The sequence below is a fragment of the Cryptomeria japonica genome, chromosome 5 (assembly GCF_030272615.1).
Source record: "Cryptomeria japonica chromosome 5, Sugi_1.0, whole genome shotgun sequence".
Taxonomy (NCBI): Eukaryota; Viridiplantae; Streptophyta; class Pinopsida; order Cupressales; family Cupressaceae; genus Cryptomeria; species Cryptomeria japonica.
The window spans coordinates 516,836,887-516,856,834 of NC_081409.1; the positions used below are offsets into that span (position 1 = coordinate 516,836,887).

The 19,948-nt window shown below is 36.2% G+C and overlaps 1 protein-coding gene across 1 annotated transcript in view; it reads right to left on the minus strand.

The window, feature by feature from the left end:
* Positions 1-654: 654 nt before the first annotated feature.
* The window catches only part of LOC131067766 (uncharacterized), a 55,645-nt gene continuing 36,351 nt past the window's right edge, over positions 655-19,948 (minus strand). Inside the window, exon 2 of the mRNA XM_058002905.2 lies at positions 655-1,526. Coding sequence (XP_057858888.2) covers positions 911-1,526 — 616 coding nt within the window. The 3' untranslated portion in view covers positions 655-910. The remainder of the gene's footprint in view (positions 1,527-19,948) is intronic.

The window sequence follows — 19,948 nt, forward strand, 5'->3', positions numbered from 1 at the left end:
CCTGGTATGTTAGTGATCCAGATACGCATTAGTATTTTGTCATTTGGGACTGTATTTGGATTGGTGCAGTACTATTACATTGTGCAACTTTGTTAAACAGATAGATAGGGGACATTTGTTTCAATGGAAACTTGGATACCTGGTATGTTAGTGATCCAGAAATGCAACTTCATTGGGCATTTTCTGGGTGAAGTCTTGGATGGGTAAATACAGAAGCCAAAATATGAGATTAATAATTAATTATTGTAAGCTTGTTTTGTCAAACAGATGACAACTAAGATGCCTATTGGTTCTGATTTGAGGATCATTCCTCTGCTGCAATGTTACTTGTGCAACTGCCTATTTTGAAAGAAAAAACTACTCTAGAATGAGTACTTGAAAATAATGTCTTTTAAGGGAAAACCTCTCCTACATAAGCTCCACCTTTCATAACTGAAACAAACTATTACTGTATATTTCTTAAAGACTCCAAGGCCATCTATGCATCATAGCTTAAATATAAGTAAACATCAGCACTCCAATAACAGAAAATTTTATGCTACATTAATACAGCACGTGATATAGTAAGCAGATACTAACGGAAAATGATCCACAGAAATACTAGTCTTAAAGAGATTTCCATGTGCTTTATGAAATTTATGGTGTAGCAAGATATGTGAACAATATCAGAAAAATACCAACAAAAAAGTGCCAAACAAAAAATGCCCAGGAAGTTATTAAGGCAATCTAAAAGCAATGTTCAAGTAGTCACATCAAGTAACACCCAAAGTAGATTTTACCTCGGAATCAAGATTCAATACTTATTACATTACAGCTCACTAAATGGTGCAATACCTTTTGTATATGTGCACCTGAGCCATACATGTGTTTACCCAACAGATCACTGTTTCATGTAAATGTCGTGATATATTTAGCCATCTTCTAGAAGAGTTTCATCATCAACCAGATGACTTAGAGCAACTTTTGCTTTTTTAGGCTGAGGACCAATAAGCGCTTTGGTTTCTTCTTCTTCTCTTTCTCTGTGGCCACCTTTCTCAATGTCACCATCCTCCTTTGCAACACCTGATATTTCTTCCATCTCTATTAAGGGATTATTTTGCTTGCCTTCAGTATCATTACTTGCAGAAGCTCCATGTGGCTTGTTAATTTGTGTTCCCCTATGACCTTTTAACAATTCTCCGGATGTTGTCAAAACCGAACGAACTTGGTCATCTTTGGCAAGATCTATAGGTTTCTTTCTAGCCTTGGTCTCTGCACTCACATTAGCACCTTTTTGTATCAAAAACTTCACAAGTTCTAAATGACCTCCCTGAACAGCACAATGAAGTGCTGTCATGCCCTTGCGTGTGTAAGCATTAACAGAAGCTCCTGATCTCAAGAGAATCCGAACAATTTCCAAATGCCCCTTCTGTGAAGCAAAATGAATGGCTGCCATGTCATCAACTGCAGCTGCTCTAACATCAGCTTTGTGTTCACAGAGGAATTGTACTACCTTTGTCTGACCTGACCAAGCTGCCAAATGTAGGCTTGACCATATTAAGGAAGAAGAATAATAAAATTCAAGGACAAATAATAGATGACTCCCTATGCAAAAAAAAGTGTATGTACATAGCACAAGAAAAAATTTCAACTCCATTTAAAATATTTTAATAAAGCTGAGTTCAACCACCCTAAAATAAAAGTTTCACACAATGTATGATTTAGAAAATCTCGTGAAGAACAAAGGACCAAGGACCGGTAATCTAATGGGTTGTGAAAAGTCTACTCTCCTGAGTTCTGGTACTAGGCTACTAGCAAATGAAAATTTTAATTTCTAACTTCTAAGCAACATCTTCTCTAAATTTTGTAAACAAACTTGTTTACAAATTTGATCTGCATGCCGCTGTAGTACCATTGGACTGCAACATAAGAAAAATCCTAAGAAGATAGAAATACTGAAATCAAATTTCACATGCAATAGTATTAACATCTAAAATTATTTGTCCCTGCTAATGGAGATGGTGGAAGGCAAACTCCAATAATGATAATGACTATGATGATCAGTTTCTTTTATTTAACACGTTTAACGTTTTGGTTTACAAAAATGACTATCAACTTGGTCTCCTCAAATGTAGGATCACTCAACAATGCAGACAAGGGAGGGTATTGTGGATGAGAAGATCTTCAAGCTCAGACAGCAACATGGTAGAAAGAGATGTGCATGCACACTCATAAATGTGACCACATGTTTGCATATGCTTGAGAATGATCATTGCATGGTTGCTTGATATATCATGAGTTCACTTATTTTTGTATTACTTGATATGGCACGTAAGGCTGTAAGGATAAAGTGCATGCCCAAATCATATCATTGCTTGCATATTGACATATGCTTAACTGTAACTGTCTAACCTCTTTCAAAACTGCATTGGCATGTTGTGGTCAATGTGTTTTTATGTATGTAAACATTGTTAAGGCTTCTGATTGATGTGTGAGTCTAAAGTCTAAGAAATATTTCAATGTATAAACCCCACCTTTAAATACCTTTTGATAGGAAGATAAATTCAAATACTCATTGGGGTCGTGGTTCATATGTTAGTAGGACTGCACAATATGGATAAGAACAAAGAAGGATAGAGAAATAACTGCTAAGTAGCCAATTTAATTGGCCAGTCCTTTTACACTTTAAGCTTAGCTCGACCAATGTTAATCACTTTAATTTAAAAATCATTCGTTTGAATCAATAAATAAAACCAAGAGTAAGAGTTGAAAAACTGTTACACGTGTTTTATGCAAGAAGGATGCTGAGACAGTTACCCGCCTTTTCACTGATTGTCCATTTGTCAGGCAAATCTTTAATGTTATTTTTGAGAAATTTGAAATGAGTTGGTCTACCCCAGGCTCTATTCTTGACCTTGCATTATATTGGTCTTTTCCTTGCTCTATTCTTGACCTTGCATTATATTGGTCTTCTCCTTTTCATCACCCTTTTATTAAAGAAATTTGGCATCAAGCATTAGTGCATTTCTGCTGGTGTGTCTAGTTGGAAAGAAATGCAAGAATTTTCAAAACAAGACAAGGAACCAAGAGGATGTGTGTTGGAGGTGATGAGCACACACTTATGCTAAGAAGAGGGGGTGAATTAGTATAAGACCATCTTTAACATATTAAAAATTCAACAACCACAATAGAGCAATCACATAAGACCTACCAACTAAGAAACACAAGATTTACGTGGAAACCCTTTTGTGAGAAAACCACAAAAGGACTACTTGGATTTACTGTCCAAATCCAGCCACAAAAATAAAATTCTCTTACAAATATTTTGTAGGCATCAACCCACTAGAGACACCAATCCCCACTACTAAGCACCAACTTAGCAAGAGACACCAATCTCTTCTATTAGGAGACACCAACCTCCAAATGAACAAAATTTCTGCCTTGTTGAATATTGCTTCTTCGATGGATGATGATCGTTTGGGTCTCCTTCATAAATTCTGTTGGCAACTTCTTCACATATATTTTCTTCTTCCAAAATGTGTTCTAAAATCTGCCTTAAAATGGAAAAATATTACTTTAATTGTTCGTCTTCTTTACCTCAACTTCATCTTCTATTTATACCCCAGTCATGCCTCTCCACCAAAGAGGGGTCGGCCTTCTCAAAGGGGGTCAGCTTCAAAAAAATAATAATTAATTTAATTCTTGAAAGATGCCGACTACTGAATGTAACAATCTGATTTAATTTTCTGATTCTGATTTCTTTGGCCAGCTTTTTATGTTTGTTTTTTGAGGTTTTATGTTTTTTTGTGTTTTTGTAATATATATGCCTTGGGAATTTGACAATGCAATTGAATTGCAACGATAAAACATAAACTAATGACTGGAAATAAATTTTCAGATTGACTGATTTTCTAACAGCAATTAACAAATGCCAATAAATAGTGGAATTCAACAATGATATGCCAAAATTGGCCTACCACAATCCAACGCCTTGCCTGGAGGGCTTCTTTATTGACTAAAATGAATCCAGTTGCTGCTACAGGAGCTTCCAAGGTGTTCTAACTGATCCTTGAGGTTTTATTCTCCTAAATAATAATTATCAAAAACAAATCTTGCACAAATAGATAGAACTGCTGCTGTTTCCTTCAGGGGCCCAGGAGACTTCACTGAATTTGGTCAATTTTCCCCACTGATTTGCTCATATCTCTCTCCAACGATATCATAAACCTGAAAGAATGATTCTATTCTTTATTCCTAATGCTGACAATGAAATTTACACAAAAAAACCAGATGTAAACCCTCCAATTTATTTTCTGTGAATTCCCAAGCAAGCTAGGAGTGTACGGCTAGGCTGGGAGAGGTATGGCTGGCCACAAACTGCAATAATTCACCAAAATCTGCCCTCTAACTGCTCAGATCTGATTCTTGTGATTAGTTGCTGTTGTAAGTGTCAAAATTCCTCTGATTAATACCCTTGTTGGTCAGATATAAGCATTCCCAGCACTCCAAATTGACAAAATATGAAAGGGTTTTCATCCTTTCTCTAAGAAATGGAGGTCTACGTCCCCAGTTCCAATCCACACCTGCAAAATACGTTGCAGACTTGCAAAATAGTTTTCTTCTCAAAATCCTCAATCACAATAATCCCAAAATGCACATACAAGTCTTTTTCTCTCCAAAACCCCAAATCGAACCCCTAAAAGCATCTTTTCAAGATTCCAAAAGAATCTTCTCTTATTAAAAAGGTACGCCCAGCAAGAGGGTTATTTCATCATGAAATTTTAACCACTTTTTAATTATTAAACCCTCCTAGGAATGTGTGCAAGGAACTTTTTATTATAAAGTCACTTATTAAGTCATAAAGTAACTTATAAAGTTACTTTTATTAACTTTTGAATAATAAAGTTATAACTTCATAAAGTTACTTTTATTAAAATTTTCTATTAATAAAAAAAAGTAACTTATAACCTCTTGTAAGCTTTTATAATTTTTTACTATAAGCTTTATTGAATAACTTCCCACCAAGCTCCAAAATTGTCTAAGTATAGCTCCTCCTAGTGGACCAAACATCTCCTAACCCCATCATTTGCCTACGGAGACGGCTAACAGGCAAATCTAAGATTCTTGAGCTATCCCTGGAAAAATGGGGACATTACAATTCCCCAAGAAGGGTGACTATACCAATAGGGTTGGACCAGTTCAAAGAGACAGCAAATAATTTTAAACTGAATTTTTCACAATGAGGTTGTCCATCTTTTCCTTAAACCTAGCGCTGCCTTGATTAAGGTGAAGTCTTCCTTTTAGAAGCATTAATGATCTCATGTAGATGATGCAATTAGTGGCCTTTGGCCTTCACACATTTGAGCCTCTATTGTTGTATATTAGGCATGCGATTATGCTCGTCTCTCCTTTGACGTCAATGACAACAACAATATTTTCGACAATCTCCCCCTTTGTCATTGATGACAACCCAACAAAAAAACATGAACATAGTTCTCCCCATTACTATAAAAATCCCCCTTTGACATCAATGGCAAAGTCTTCACAAAGTTGAATGATAATGCAATGAATAGCCCTCCCTGAACTTTTGCTTCTCCTTAGGAAATTAATGACTAGATGAGAGCGATATCACTCCCAATTTCTGCCTAAGATACTCAAAAGTCTTTTTAGGAAGGGGCTTTGTGAAGAAATCTACAATATGTTTTTTTCGTGGCACCATACTCCATTTTGGCATGCCCATTGGCTACCCGTTCTCTTCGGAAATGATACTTGATAGGAATATGCTTTGTACTAGAAAGCATAACCAGATTCTTCGAAATATTGATTGGATTCATATTGTCAGAAAGTATTGAAATTGAATGATCATATGCTACCTTCGTGTTCGTCAATGTCTGCTTCATCCAACAAACTTGTGTGCAACATGATGTTGCTGCTATGTATTGGGCCTCTACTGTGGTTAAAGAAATTGAAGCATGTTTATTGTTAACCAAGACACAAGACTGTACCCAAGAAAGAATGCTCCTGCACTTATACTTTTCCTATCATCAATACAACCTGCCTAATCTGCATTTGCATATGTTGCTAGAGTGAAATCCTCACCCCTTGGATATCACAAACCAAAGTCCAAAGTCTAAAGTGCTATTTAGATATTTAAATATTCTCTTGACCAATTGCACGTGAGTTTATGTTGATATTGCTTGAAAACATGCCACCATGCCTATTGCTTGCATAATGTTTGGCCTTAATATTGTCACATATAGTAGGCTCCCAATCATTGACCTGTATAGTGTCTGATTTGCTTCAGGAGATTCATCATCATTTCTTAATTTACAACCTATGACCATTGGTATGCTAATTGGTTTGCAATCTTCCATCCTAAATTTCTTCAATATCTCCTTGATGTACTTGGTTTGCGAGATAAATATGGCTTTGTCGGATTGAGAAATTTGTAAGCCAAGGAAGAATGAAACTCACCAAACATAGACATCTCAAAATCCTTTTGCATTTCCTTTGCAAACTCTTGGTACATTTTGTTGCTACTACCTCCAAAAATGATGTTATCTGCATTAACCACCACAATCAACTAATTCTCACCTTCAATCTTGATGTAAAGATTACTATCGACAATTCCTCTTTTTAAGCCTTGTTGTAGATATTTTTCAAGTCTTGACCACCAGGCTCTAGGAGATTGCTTTAGCCCATAGAGTGCTTTCTTTAGTTTGCACACATAATCCTCATTTTCTTCAGTTTGCACAAGAGAACAAGTTTCTTCAAAATGGATACCCTCAACTTTAGCATAGCCTTTACAAACTAACCTTGCTTTGTTTCTTACCACTTGACCTTTTTCATTCAGCTTATTTCTAAAGACCCACTTGGTACCAATCACATTCTTATCTTTTGGTCTTGGAACAACTTCCCATGTCTCATTCTTTTCAATTTGATTTGGATCTTCTTCCATAGCATTAATCCAATGCTTGTCTTCTCTAGCTTATGCAAAGTCCTTAGTCTTTGTTTTAGATAGCAAGGTGAAATTTGCATGTTTTGATGTACTTTCTAATCTTCTTCTTGTATGTACTCCATAATCTTTATTGCCAAGAATTAGATTTTTTGAATGATTCTTCTAGATAAATTTAGATAGTGCCTTTGTATCTTGACGTTCTATTTCTTCTTTTTCATATTCCTCTTTGTATTCCTCCTTGCAAATTGGCTCCCTTGAGTAATCATTTGCTTGTGCTTTCTCCTTTTGATGCCTTGCTTTATCCACTTTTACATTGGCACTCTCTACAATCTTGTGCAATCTTCTATTGTAACATCTATAAGTCTTGCTTCTTGATGAATAACCAAGTAAAATACCTTCATAAGATCTAGAGTCAAATTTTCCCAAATCTTTCATCATCTCTTCTTATGTAGCACTTGCTCCCAATAACTTTGAATTATTTAATTGCTACTGGTCTACCCTTCCACAATCATAAGGTGTTTTGCTATTGTTGACATAGATTTGCCCTCTATTCAAAATATAAATTGTGTTATTAGCTGCTTCTCTCCAATATATGCCTAATAATTTAGAGTCATTCAACATAATTTTAGCCATCTCTTACAAAGTTTGAATCTCCCTTTCTACAACTCCATTTTGTTGTGGAAGCCTTGCAGTTGAGAAATGTCTCTCTATCCCATAACAATCATAGAAATATTCAAATTGATTTGAGGTAAATTCACCTCCTAGATCTAATCTTAAGCACTTGATTTTCAACCCAATTTTATTTTCAACCAGTACTTTAAAAGCTTTAAATTTCTCGAATACTTCAGATTTCTCTTTTGGGAAAGTAACCATATCATTCTAGAGTAATCATCAATAAGCAACATAAAATGACTTTCATCTAGCAAACTTTGTGTTTTTGTAGGCCCACAAAGATCCATATGGACAAGTTCCAATGGCTTTGTTGAATACTCTTTTGACTTGAAGTTTGCTCTTATTTGTTTCCCATGTTGACATTCCTACAAATTTTCTTTGAAGGTTTAGCAATCGCATATCTCTTATGACTTGTTTGATGTTGGCTTTCACTAGATTATCAAAGTTTATGTGCCCCATTCTTCTATGCCATAACCATCTTTCATCTGCTAGTCCCATATAGCACTTTTCTCCCTTGATGTCACTAAGAATGTACTAGTTGTATGTTGTTTTATTCACATTAGCTACTACTTTTCTTGTACTTGCCTTCCTTATCTCACAACCTTGAGCATGAAAAGTAAGGGTGTGTTCTTGATCACACATTTTGACTAACACTAAGAAGATTATGCTTCAAACTTTCAACATACAAGATGTTTTTTGTTTTAGTCTTACCATTATCAAGACTAAGAGTACCTTATTTGGTAATTCTTATTGTGGCATTATCTCCAAAGCTTATCATGTCTCCTCTACTTCCTTCAAAGTGATAAACTTTCTCTTATCCCCTGTCGTGTGACTTGAGCATCAACTATTGATGTACCGTTGATTTCCTTCATTTTGGGCATGAAAAGTTGTTTGCACAAGCATTGATTTGTTTCTTTTGTTTTACTTGCTCTTGCTGCCTCTTCCAAACTTTTGTAGATTCTTCCTTTTGCTTGCCAAGAGTATCCACCACCTTGTTTTGTCTAGGAGGTTCTACAAAATCGTGGTGTATGACCATAGTTATTTCACTTATAGCACATAATGTTGTAATCCATTAAAGGAGCAAAAGAATTGCAGATTCTATTTAAGAATCCATAAAAATTACTTCTTGCAGATGTCCTACAATCTAATGCTTTATGACCAAACCAACTACAAAAAAGCAATACCAAAGAAAGAGTATTGAAACTTGGTCATGTGAGGCTGCCTTGGAGAGAACAATCTTCTGAACTTGTCCTTGCTGTCTTTGTGAGGAATGTTGGTTTTCTGCAGGATATCACTTCCTTTCTTCTTGTTGCAATCACTATTGGTGGAGCTCTTAAGCACATCTGCATAACCTTTAGGCTTTTCTTCATTTATCTTCTTTGATGACTCAATTGTCTTGGAATTTGGATCTTCTTTAGTAGTCTTCTGATTTTCTTCATAGCCAAGCCCAATCTTAATGAATGGTGATCTTTGAGAATTAATAATATCAGCCAATATTTCGATGCTTTTCTCAAACTTTATGCTTTTGTTTAACTGAATAGTTGTTTTCTCTAGTTCCTTTCTCAAGGAAACAATTTCAGCTTCTAGTTTTTCGCAGTTTTATTCTTTCATCTTTAGCTGAATTCTTACCTCCTCTTCTATCCTTTTTGCCTCTTCAAGGTGAATCTTTAGGCTGATGATAAGTTTTTCTGATCCTTCAAAGCTTTGCGACATTTTTGCTCTGGAGTCATGATCCTCCTCTTCACATTTCTGCAGCTGCAACTTTTGTTTCAAAATCCTTAAGCTTCTTGATTTCACTTAAGGCACAAATGAGTTCTTCTTCAAGATCCACTTCCCCAACCATGACAATGTCTTCCTCTTCTAAATCTCCATCTTTTCATTTACTTTGTCTTCATTTTCCAAGGTATCACTCTTTGTTTCTATTGCCATGAAGAGCGTCTTCTCTATTACTATCAAAGATACATTAATCGCTTTCCTCAAATGAGCTACTATCCTCTTTGGAATAGAGACTTTTCTTGTGCTTATGAAAATTATTATTCTTTTCATGTTTGCCTCGTTTATAGCTCTTTTTGTATTGATGATGTTTTATTTCTTTCTCTATATTATGGTCATCTTCATAATCGATATTATCATCTTCTACATATGAACACTTAATGTCCTACTTTTCCACAATTAAAGCATTAAAAGGGTAACTTACCTTTATATTTGTCAAATACTTTCTTGAGCTTTCTCACAAAATGGGCTTCCTTTGCATCTAATTCATTGTTGGAGCCGTTACTTGATTCAAACTTTTTATTCTTCATCTTCTTTGAAACTTTGAAGGTTGCTTCTCACTTTGATGACTTCTCCTTTTCAGTCCTCATTTCATATGTCATGAGGATCCCATGCAATTCATCCATTATTAAAGTATCTAAATCCTTCATGTCTTCTATGGCAGAAACTTTTGCATCAAACTCAAGGGAAGAGACCTTAGCACCTTTTGCACAATTGTCAAATCTTCAACCTTTTCGCCAAGTCCTCTAATGGTGTTGACAATTTCATCCATACGAAGGAGATAAGCTGCAATATTTTTTCTGTCTTTCATATTCAAGCCCTCGAATTGTCTTCTATGGGTTTGGAGCTTAGCCTTCTTAACTTTGTCATCGCCTTCATAGATGTTCTTAATTTTGTCCTAGATTTCTTTTGCCGATTCACAATGCATCACTTTGACAAACTCAAATTCCAATAAACCACACAAAATAGCATTCATGGCTTTTGCATTGTTCTCACTAGCCTTCTTTCCAACCGAATCTATTGGTGGAGATGATAGAGCTACATAACTATTCACTATTGATTGCCAAATATCAAAGCCATGAACCATTAAATAAGTTTGCATCCTTATGCTCCAGAATGCATAGTTTGTTCCGTTGAACAATGGAGCTCTATTTAAGGAGAAACCTTCTTGACAAGCCATGTGTGCTCTCCAAATCTAACTTCTAGTGGTTGGACTATTCTTGAAGGAACCCACTCTAATACCAATTGATGAACACACACTTATACTGAGATGGGGGGGTGAACCAATATAAGACAATCTTCAACTTATTAAAACTTCAAAAACCACAATAGAGCAATCACATTAAATCTACCAATTAAGAAAAACAAGATTTATGTGGAAACCCTTTCAAGAGAAAACCACAAAAAGGATTGCTTAGAATTACTGTCCAAATCCAGCCATACAAATAAAATTCTCTTTAGAAGCTTTTGCAGGCATCAACTTGTAGAAAACACCAATCCCTGCAACTAAGCACCAACTTAGAAAGATACACCAATACCTTATATTAGAAGGGACCAACCTCCAAATGAACAAAAATTCTGCCTTCTTGAATATTTGCTTCTTCAATAGATGACAATCATTTGAGTCTCCTTCATAAATTCTGCTTGCAACAACTTCACATATATTTTCTTCTTCTAAAAATTTGCTCTTCTAAAATCTGCTTTTAACTGGAAAGATATTACTTTAATTGCTTGCCTACTTTACCTCAACTTCAGCTTCTATTTATACCCCAACATGTCTCTTCACCAAAGAGGGGTCGACCTTCTCAAAGCGGGCCAGCCTAATAAAAATAATAATAAATTTAATTTAATTTAATTCCCCAAGAAGGGCGACTATACCAAGAGGGTCGGCCCAATTCAAAAAGACCTCAAATAATTTTAAATTGAATTTTTCACAAGGAGGTCGTCCATCTTTTCCTTAAACCCAGCAGTACCTTGATTAAGATAAAGTCTTCCTTTTAGGAGCAAAAATGATCTCGTGTAAATGATGCAATTAGTGGCCTTTGGCCATCACACATTTGAACCCCTACTACTGCATATTAGGCATGTGATTATGCTCGCCTCTCCTTTGGCATCAATGTCAACAACAACAATATTTCCAACAATAGGATCTGTCATGCTGCCATGGAAAATGTCTAAGTCACTAACCTAAAGGAGCCTAATTTCCCTCCTATTGATGTTGAAGTCAAAATTGCTAATAATTGAGGATTGTCTATTAACAATGCACAACCAATAAATCCAAAATGGAGAAGAGGAAAGGTGCCAAATCGAAATGCCCATACTACATGAATAAAAATCAAGCATACCCAAGGACGCATTTCCAGGCGAAACAAACTTGTTTCGAGGACAGGTACTTGTCCAGGGATGGGGGGACATCAGGAAACGTTTCCTCGATATTTCCAATTTGCAGAAAATTGGTGGAAATGTATCCAAAGAGCGGGAACGGCACCGAAAACATGGGAGTATGGCCGAGAAAGTCCCAAATGTCCCTTGACCGTCTTGGGGGCGATCGGTCGTCCCCCACTTTTCAACGTCATTTATGAATTTATGAATATTAATATTTTGTTTTAGAACAAAAATACGATGTAAGGGATGTCACACTTGATATCCTTCTCTATACCCAATTTTTGCACTTTAATTATATCTATATGATATTCATTATTACGTACGTTAGGTAATAAATCACAGACCTTGAGTTTATTAAAGTTTATATAGTAGAGTCCTATCCTCATATTGATTTGAACTGAATCACCTAGCCGTATACTTTGCACCATTAAGTAACATCAAATCCTGGAAACATTAATAGTTGCACTAGGGCTTTCTTCGACAGGGTGCATTTATGTTTCATTTATCTGATCTTTTTATGTGCAATTATGTTCATTTATCTGATCTTTTGATGTCCAATTATGTGGCATTTGTATTCTGTAATTGACAGGACTAGATATTGATTCTTCGAGTTAGAATACTATGAAAAATGAACTATTTTCATTCTTATACATAGTATCAAGTTACATCATGTATATGAATTTATGAATTTCAACTCTCATTTATCAATTTATCCTATGAATATATTTGAAATTTGAAATTTCCCTATATATTTTAAGTTTTCCCTATTTTTTATATAGTTGTCCCCTCTGTCTCCTAAGATGGCAAAAAAAAAACCCATCTTGGAAACCCGTTTCCCCATCCCCCATCCCCCATCCCCCCATCCCAGAAACTCGGGGTAACATAGATAAAAATAAAATTATGGAGCAGCTAAAGGGTTATCCTAGACCTGTAAATGGAGGAATCGTGAGAGACAACAAAGGATGCTTTATTGTTGCTTATGTGGAATGCCTAGGTGTGCGACCTAACCCAAGTGGCAAAGGTTATGACTTATGACTGCTTATTGGGGAATTAAGCTTGCTATTGAGCTTAAAATTACATACCTAGTTATTGAAGCAGATTCTCTCCTTATGACCAACTGCCTAAACGTTGTATCACTATCCTCATGGAATATTAGCAATATCATCAAGGACTCTTTAGGACTCCTTAAGTCTTTTGATGAGATCAAAATTACATGCACATGTAGAGAACGGAATGGCATTGCAGACATGCTTGCAAACTTAGGTGTTAAGAAGGGAAGTATAATGTGTTTGAAGGTAGAGGGAGTTAGAGTCCCTTCCCTTGGAAATCGATGAGAGAATTATTAAGGAGGCGCCATTGTGATCTCATAACTACACTTTGGAGGAGTGTAATTATTTGGCTCGTGTAAAGGTTGTGTTGACGTGTTTTTTATGACAGCGCCTAACACAGAATAAAGTTTTCCACTGGTCACTTTACTCTCTCTTGATCAAAGTACGATTGTATGCTAAGATTGCAATAAGTTCAAACAATTGACTCCAAGGTTCCTATTCGAAATGGACGTGACTCAGTAGGCGCGATGTGATATGTCGATAAAAGGGGACTTACGCACACTTGAAGAAGATTAAACAATTTTGCAACTTTCAAGGAATTTAGCCACGAATGATTTAGCAATGGCAAGCCCTATTTTAGGATTTTTTGAGTTTAAAATATACTGAAAATAAAATAGGAGAGGGTTTTGAAAAGCCATGCTAATTCTAAGAACAAAGAGAATGATTAATCGCTTGGGTGAAACCAACCACACTTTGTTTTGCCACTAAAAAAAACTACACAAAGGCAGTGCAATCTTCAAAGGTTGTGCAAGATATTTTCAGAACACCAATGAACACCATCTACGAACAATGTCCACCTGATGATCGAAGTTAAGTTTCCACGTATAAAAGGCTTAGACTAACCTTACAAAGTTAATAACAATCAGCTACTAACAGAAGGTAAGAGCAGGGGTTTCATTGCAAACAATCTCATCAATCCCATTCATCTAACAACTGAAAGCAAATCTACTCTAAGTGAAGAGAGCGAGACCATGCAAGTTGCAAAACAGAACAAGCATACACCATCAAATTGAACAATGTATTAAGTTACAGCTTCAACAACTTATCCCAACAATCTCAAAAGCAATCTCTCCTCTCTTTACAAATGAGGGGGGTCACTACTTTATATAGGCTTCATGCCTTGGCTACATGCAAACTCTAATTAGGGTTTGCCCTAAAAGATTCCCCACAAATGGTGCAACAAGGTGGGAATCAACAATAAATGCCTATTATGCCCATATATAATTAATTCCATCCCATTACAATTGGTATCCAAAATGCATTAAATGCACCACTCTTCACTAAAATCGCCCAACATGCACTGAATATCCCTCCATGCAAAAATCACCCCATTATGTCATAAATGCACCATCATCTCCACACGCGACAGATGCATGCAAAAAGAATCTACCATAATGCTTTAAATGTGATGGTTGCATGCAAAAAGATGCTCCACTCATTCAACATGCATTGACCCGGTTGCCACTTGGTCAAAAATATTCCAGCAATAAATATGCCACTATGTCATTCAGTCAAAAGATCCTCGTCCAAAAATGGACGACCATTATCTCGTTCATTTATGGCATAAGCAACGAACTTGGCGATGACAGCCTCCAATTCTCCTATGGAGACACTTGGCACGCTCTCTATCATGAACTCCATCAAGGTAATTTCTTCTTTACTTTTGGAGAAAAAACTCTCCCATTCTGCTACCATTTCCCATGTCCTCTACATAATGCTGGAAAATAAAGAAACATTTTCCAAATGTGCTTTGAAAAATGATCCCACAAAGAAAAATTCATGCAACCAAGCCCTTAGGGAATTTACTGTCACTCTGCCCTCATTCAACTTCCTTGCAAATAATGTCTCAACTGCATTGAGGATTTCTTCCTGCACCCTTCTAATTGAGTCTTTCAAAGTCAAAGACTCCATGCTGAATCTTTTAAGGGCTTCCCTTCCAGTGCAGATGGCATAAAACCATTGTGGGAAGTCATAAATCTCATTCTCTTGGATCACCTTCCCATCTAGTCTATCCTGAACTCCATCAAGGTAATTTCTTCTTTACTTTTGGAGAAAAAACTCTCCCATTCTGCTACCATTTCCCATGTCCTCCGCATAGTGCTGGAAAATAAAGAAACATTTTCCAAATGTGCCTTGGAAAATGATCCCACAAAGAAAAATTCATGCAACTAGGCCCTTAGGGAATATACTGTCACTCCGCCCTCATTCAACTTCCTTGCAAATAATGTCTCAACTGCGTTGAGGATTTCTTCCGACACCCTTCTGATTGAGTCTTTCAAAGTCAAAGACTCCATGCTAAATCTTTCAAGGGCTTCCCTTCCAGTGCAAATGACACAAAACCATCGTGGGAAATCATAAATCTCATTCTCTTGGATCACCTTCCCATCTATCAATGTCTACTTGGGAACTTTCATCAATGCCCTAAGCTGCAGAATAGTCAGGTCCTAGTAAATGTGTACATCTTCCCACAAACTCTCCGCAACTTCCAACCAGTTCAAGAGGGTAATAAGTCTAGAATGAAGGCTAGCCAGGTCTTCAATGAATTTTCCGGCTGCAATGAAAACATCCTCCACCCATTCCTTAGAATAAAGAGCAATTTTCCTAATCTTCTTAGCGGCATCAACAGATTCTTTAGGAAGGGAAGGAGGAACAAAGGACAGGTATTCCTCCTTGAGTGGATGTTTGAACTCTTAACATATTCGCATAAAGCCCTATTTTCAGTTTTTAGTCTTCTACACTTTTCCTTCATCTTTTGCATCTTTACTTTCATAGCCAAGGAAGATTCTTCAAATTCTTCCACCACCTTGTTAATGTTGTAGCTTCAAGAGAATAGAGAGTTATTTATTTCTCCGATGGTTGTCTTTCCGTTTTGTTGTTTCTTATTTCTTGTTTGACAATTAGCTGGAAGTATTACTGTCTTCGTCTTGTGTATGTGCTAGCAAAGTTTATTCCTTCGTGGATTTCATCCGTTGAAGTTCATTGGCTCTTTGTATATGTCGGGTTGTGTAACTGACACCTTCTTTTGGTGTTTGGCCTTCCGCCTTTCTTCTTCATGAGCTATATTGGGTCGTGTCATGTGTTATATATATGCCAAGGGATGTGATTTTTAATGTCATCAATATTCTAATGTATTTGATGATTATCAATGAAAAGCTCACGACTTTGTTGTTGCGACCTTGCATCATCTTCAGTCTTCTAATATAATTATTATGTTCAGCTGAGATCATCTGTGTGTGAAGATTTGATCTCTTATCATCTTCTTCAACTTTATTTGTAAGCAGTATTCTAGTAGTCTTCTTCTAATTTTAAGTATTATCAATCAGTGTTAGATGATTGACTGTTAAGTGTGAGAGTTTTGTACACAATTTGAGCATTCAATAAAATATTTTTTTGGTGTGGCTGGGTTTTTCACCCTCAAGTGGAGGGTTTTCCCAGGATAAATACTTGTGTATCTTGTTCTCATAAGTTTTCCTAGTTATTGTTATCTGAGTTTTTAGCTTTCTGGTTCTAATTTTAACATGGTATCAAAGAAAGTCTAAAGAAAAGATCCAGAACCAGATTGTTTAGTTTTGAAATATTCTTTGCTTTATCTTAGCTTGTTTATTTCAAGTTTCAACAATGGTGAATGGACTCAAAGTTGAAGACAGATTGGATGGTGTCATTAATTATACTTCATGGAAGTTCAAAGTCCTCATTGTGCTTGAAGAGAATAATCTTCTCACCTACGTGAAGTCTATTGTAGATGAACCTTCTGATGATTATGAGAAAGCACAATGGAGAAAGAATAACTTCATGGCAAGAAAGATACTTATTGATTATGTTAAGGATCATCCGATACCTGTTACATCCAACTTGGATTCAGCCAAAGAGATGTTCGAGTGTCTTCAAAGTTTGTATTAATTCAACAGTACTAGTAGAGCTCTAGCATTGAGACGTCAACTCCTTCGTATCAAAATGGCTAGAGGTGAATCTGTTGTTTCTTTCTTTATGAAGATTACAGAATTGAAGGATCAGCTCAATGCTATTGGAGATTCTATTAAGGATAAAGACCTGGTTATGCTAGCCATGAATGGCCTTCCTCGCTCTTGGGAATCCTTCATTCAAGGTATTAGTGGAAGAAATGAATTACCCAAGTTTGATCGATTGAGAGTTGATTGCATTCAAGAGGAATGCAGATTGGAGGCAAGAGGAATTGGACATAAATCTCATCATGAAGAAGATCATGTTCTTGCTGCCCATACGTCTAAAAGAAATGGAAGGAAAAAAAACTTCAAAAGGATCAGAGATAGGAATTCTGATTCAGCTCTTGAATCTAAGAAAAGAAAGGATCTCTCTAGGGTACAATGCTTTAGATGTGACAAGTTCGGTCATTTTGCTAGAGAATGTCCTTCGAGACCCAAGCATCAAGCTGCTGCAACAAATGCTGAAAATGTTTCTCCTCATAGAGAGTCTAGTGAAAATTAAGAAGGATTCTTAGCTCTCTCCAATAATATTCCTACTGACAGTGATACATGGCTTATTGATAGTGGAGCCTCTCCCCATATTACAAGATATCATGAGCACCTCTCTAATCTGAAAGGAAAAGACTCTCACAAGTTATCATTGGTGATGATGCTTCCTATTCTGTAAAGGGTGCTGGTTCCACTTCATTTCACTTAGATTCAGGCGTTCCTCTTCACTTGAGTGATGTATTGTTTGTTCCTGGAATTAAGAGGAATCTGATTTCCATTTCAGCATTGAAAGATAAAGGTTATAATGTTGCATTTGCTCATGGAAAAGTCCTTGCATGGAAGAACAACACAAGCATTAAAACAGCTCGTGAGATTGGTGTACGGCATGACAGCCTTTATCGACTTTCAGCTCATCCTATTCAAGTTTTTGCACATGATTCAATAAGTACAAGTGAACTGTGGCACAAAATATTTGCTCATCTAAATTTTCGAACCTTGTCTTCCATGGAGAAGGTGGTAGTCGATCTTTCAAAGTTGAGTCAAAACAATGAGGGTGTCTACAAAGGATGTGCTCTAGGTAAGAACATTAAACATCCATTCCATCATAGTGAAAGTAGAGTAAAAGATGTCCTAGAGCTGATTCATTCTAATTTGTGTGGTCCTATGTCAATTGCTTCTTTAAGTGGCTTTTGGTATTATGTTACTTTCATTGATGACTTCTCTCGTAAATAATGGATTTATTTTCTAAAATCTAAAGAGTCTGATGAAGTACTATCCAGATTTAAAGAATTTAAAGCTCTTGTTAAAAATTTGTCTGATAAGAAGATCAAAGTTTTAAGATCTGACAATGGGGGGAAATATACTTCTGGCTTGTTTCAAAATTTCTATATTGAAGCTGGGTTTAAGAGGGAGTTTTGTGTCCCATATAATCCTCAACAAAATGGAATTGTTGAAAGAAAGAATACGTCTATTGTTGAGGCAGCAAAGGCCATGATCCACGATCAAGGTCTTCAAATATTTCTTTGGGCAGAAGCTTGCAGGACAGTTGTTTATGTTCAAAATTGTAGTCCACATCAAATTCTAGATAATATGACACCTAAAGAAGCTTTCACAGGCTCAAAACCAGAAATTAGTCATCTCAGAATTTTTGGATGTCCAGTGTATATTCATGTTCCAAAAGATAAGAGAACTAAGTTAGAACGAGAACTAAGTTAGAACCTTCAGGAAAGAAAGGCATTTTTGTTGATTATAGTGAATCATCAAAAGCATACAGAATTTACATTCCAGGTCAAAAGCAAATTGAAATCAGCAGAGATGTCTCTTTTGAAGAAGATGTAGCTTGCAAAAGGTCTAAAGAATCTAATACGGAAATTGATAGAGAAGATTTTGTGCCTTCTCAAGATATGGATATGGCTGTCCCGGATTCCCCTTCAGAGATTCAGAGGGAGACTACAGAGTTAGAAGATGTTGTTGATCCTATAGATATTACTGTTGGTCCAAGTAATGCTTCAGCTGATAAGAAGAGACCTTTGTGGGCTAGGCATACCATGCAAGAAGCTGAAATATAAAGCCCCACGTGGCACTTTCAGGGAAAGTAAAAGACCTCATAAGTTTGCAGGATATGTTGCTTTGATGAGTCATATTATAGCATCTGAGCCTTGAAGTCTTGAGGAGGCTTCAAAACAGCAAGTATGGAAGGATGCCATGATGGAGGACTATCAATCCATAATCAAGAATGATGTGTGGGACATAGTTCCTAGGCCCAAAAGTAAATCCGTTGTTTCTTCTAAGAGGCTATTCAAAATTGAACATGCAGCTAATGGAAGTGTTGAAAAATATAAAGCTGTATTTGTAGCTAGAGGTTTTTCTCAAAAGGAAGGTATAGACTATGAGGGGACCTTTGCTCCTGTAGCTCAATACACTTCTATCAGAACTATTATTGCTATTGCAGTTGTTAAATGGTGGAAATTACATCAAATAGATGTAAAGACAACATTCTTGAATGGTGTAATTGGAGAAGTTTTTATTGAGTAGACAAATGGTTTTGTGATCCATGAAAAAGAGTCACATGTATGCAGATTGAAAAAGGCCTTGTATGGCCTTAAGCAAGCTCCGCGTGCATGGTATGAAAGAATTGATCATTATTTGTTGAGCTTGGGTTTTCTCGAAAATGATGCAGATCCAAATATCTACTTCAAGGTAATTGATGATAAAGCCTTAATTTTAGTTCTATATGTTGATGATTTATTTCTTACTGGAGAGGATGATCTCATTGATAGATGTAAGAAAGAGTTAGCTTCTGAATTCGAGATGGAAGATCTTGGTTTGATGCATTATTTTCTTGGTTTAGAAGTGTGGCAAAGATCAAATGAAGTCATATTGAGTCAAGGGAAATATGCCATTGACATTTTGAAAAGATTTGGTATGTTAGATTACAAGTCTATGGCAACTCCCATGGAAGCAAGTCTGAAAAAGTTACATGAGGTTGCAGCTAGTTTAGACTTAGTTGATCCTACTATGTATAGGCAATTGATTGGATCTTTGATGTATTTAGTCAATACAAGGTCTGACATATGTTATGTTGTTAACACTCTCAGTCAATTTATGTGTGAGCCTAGATA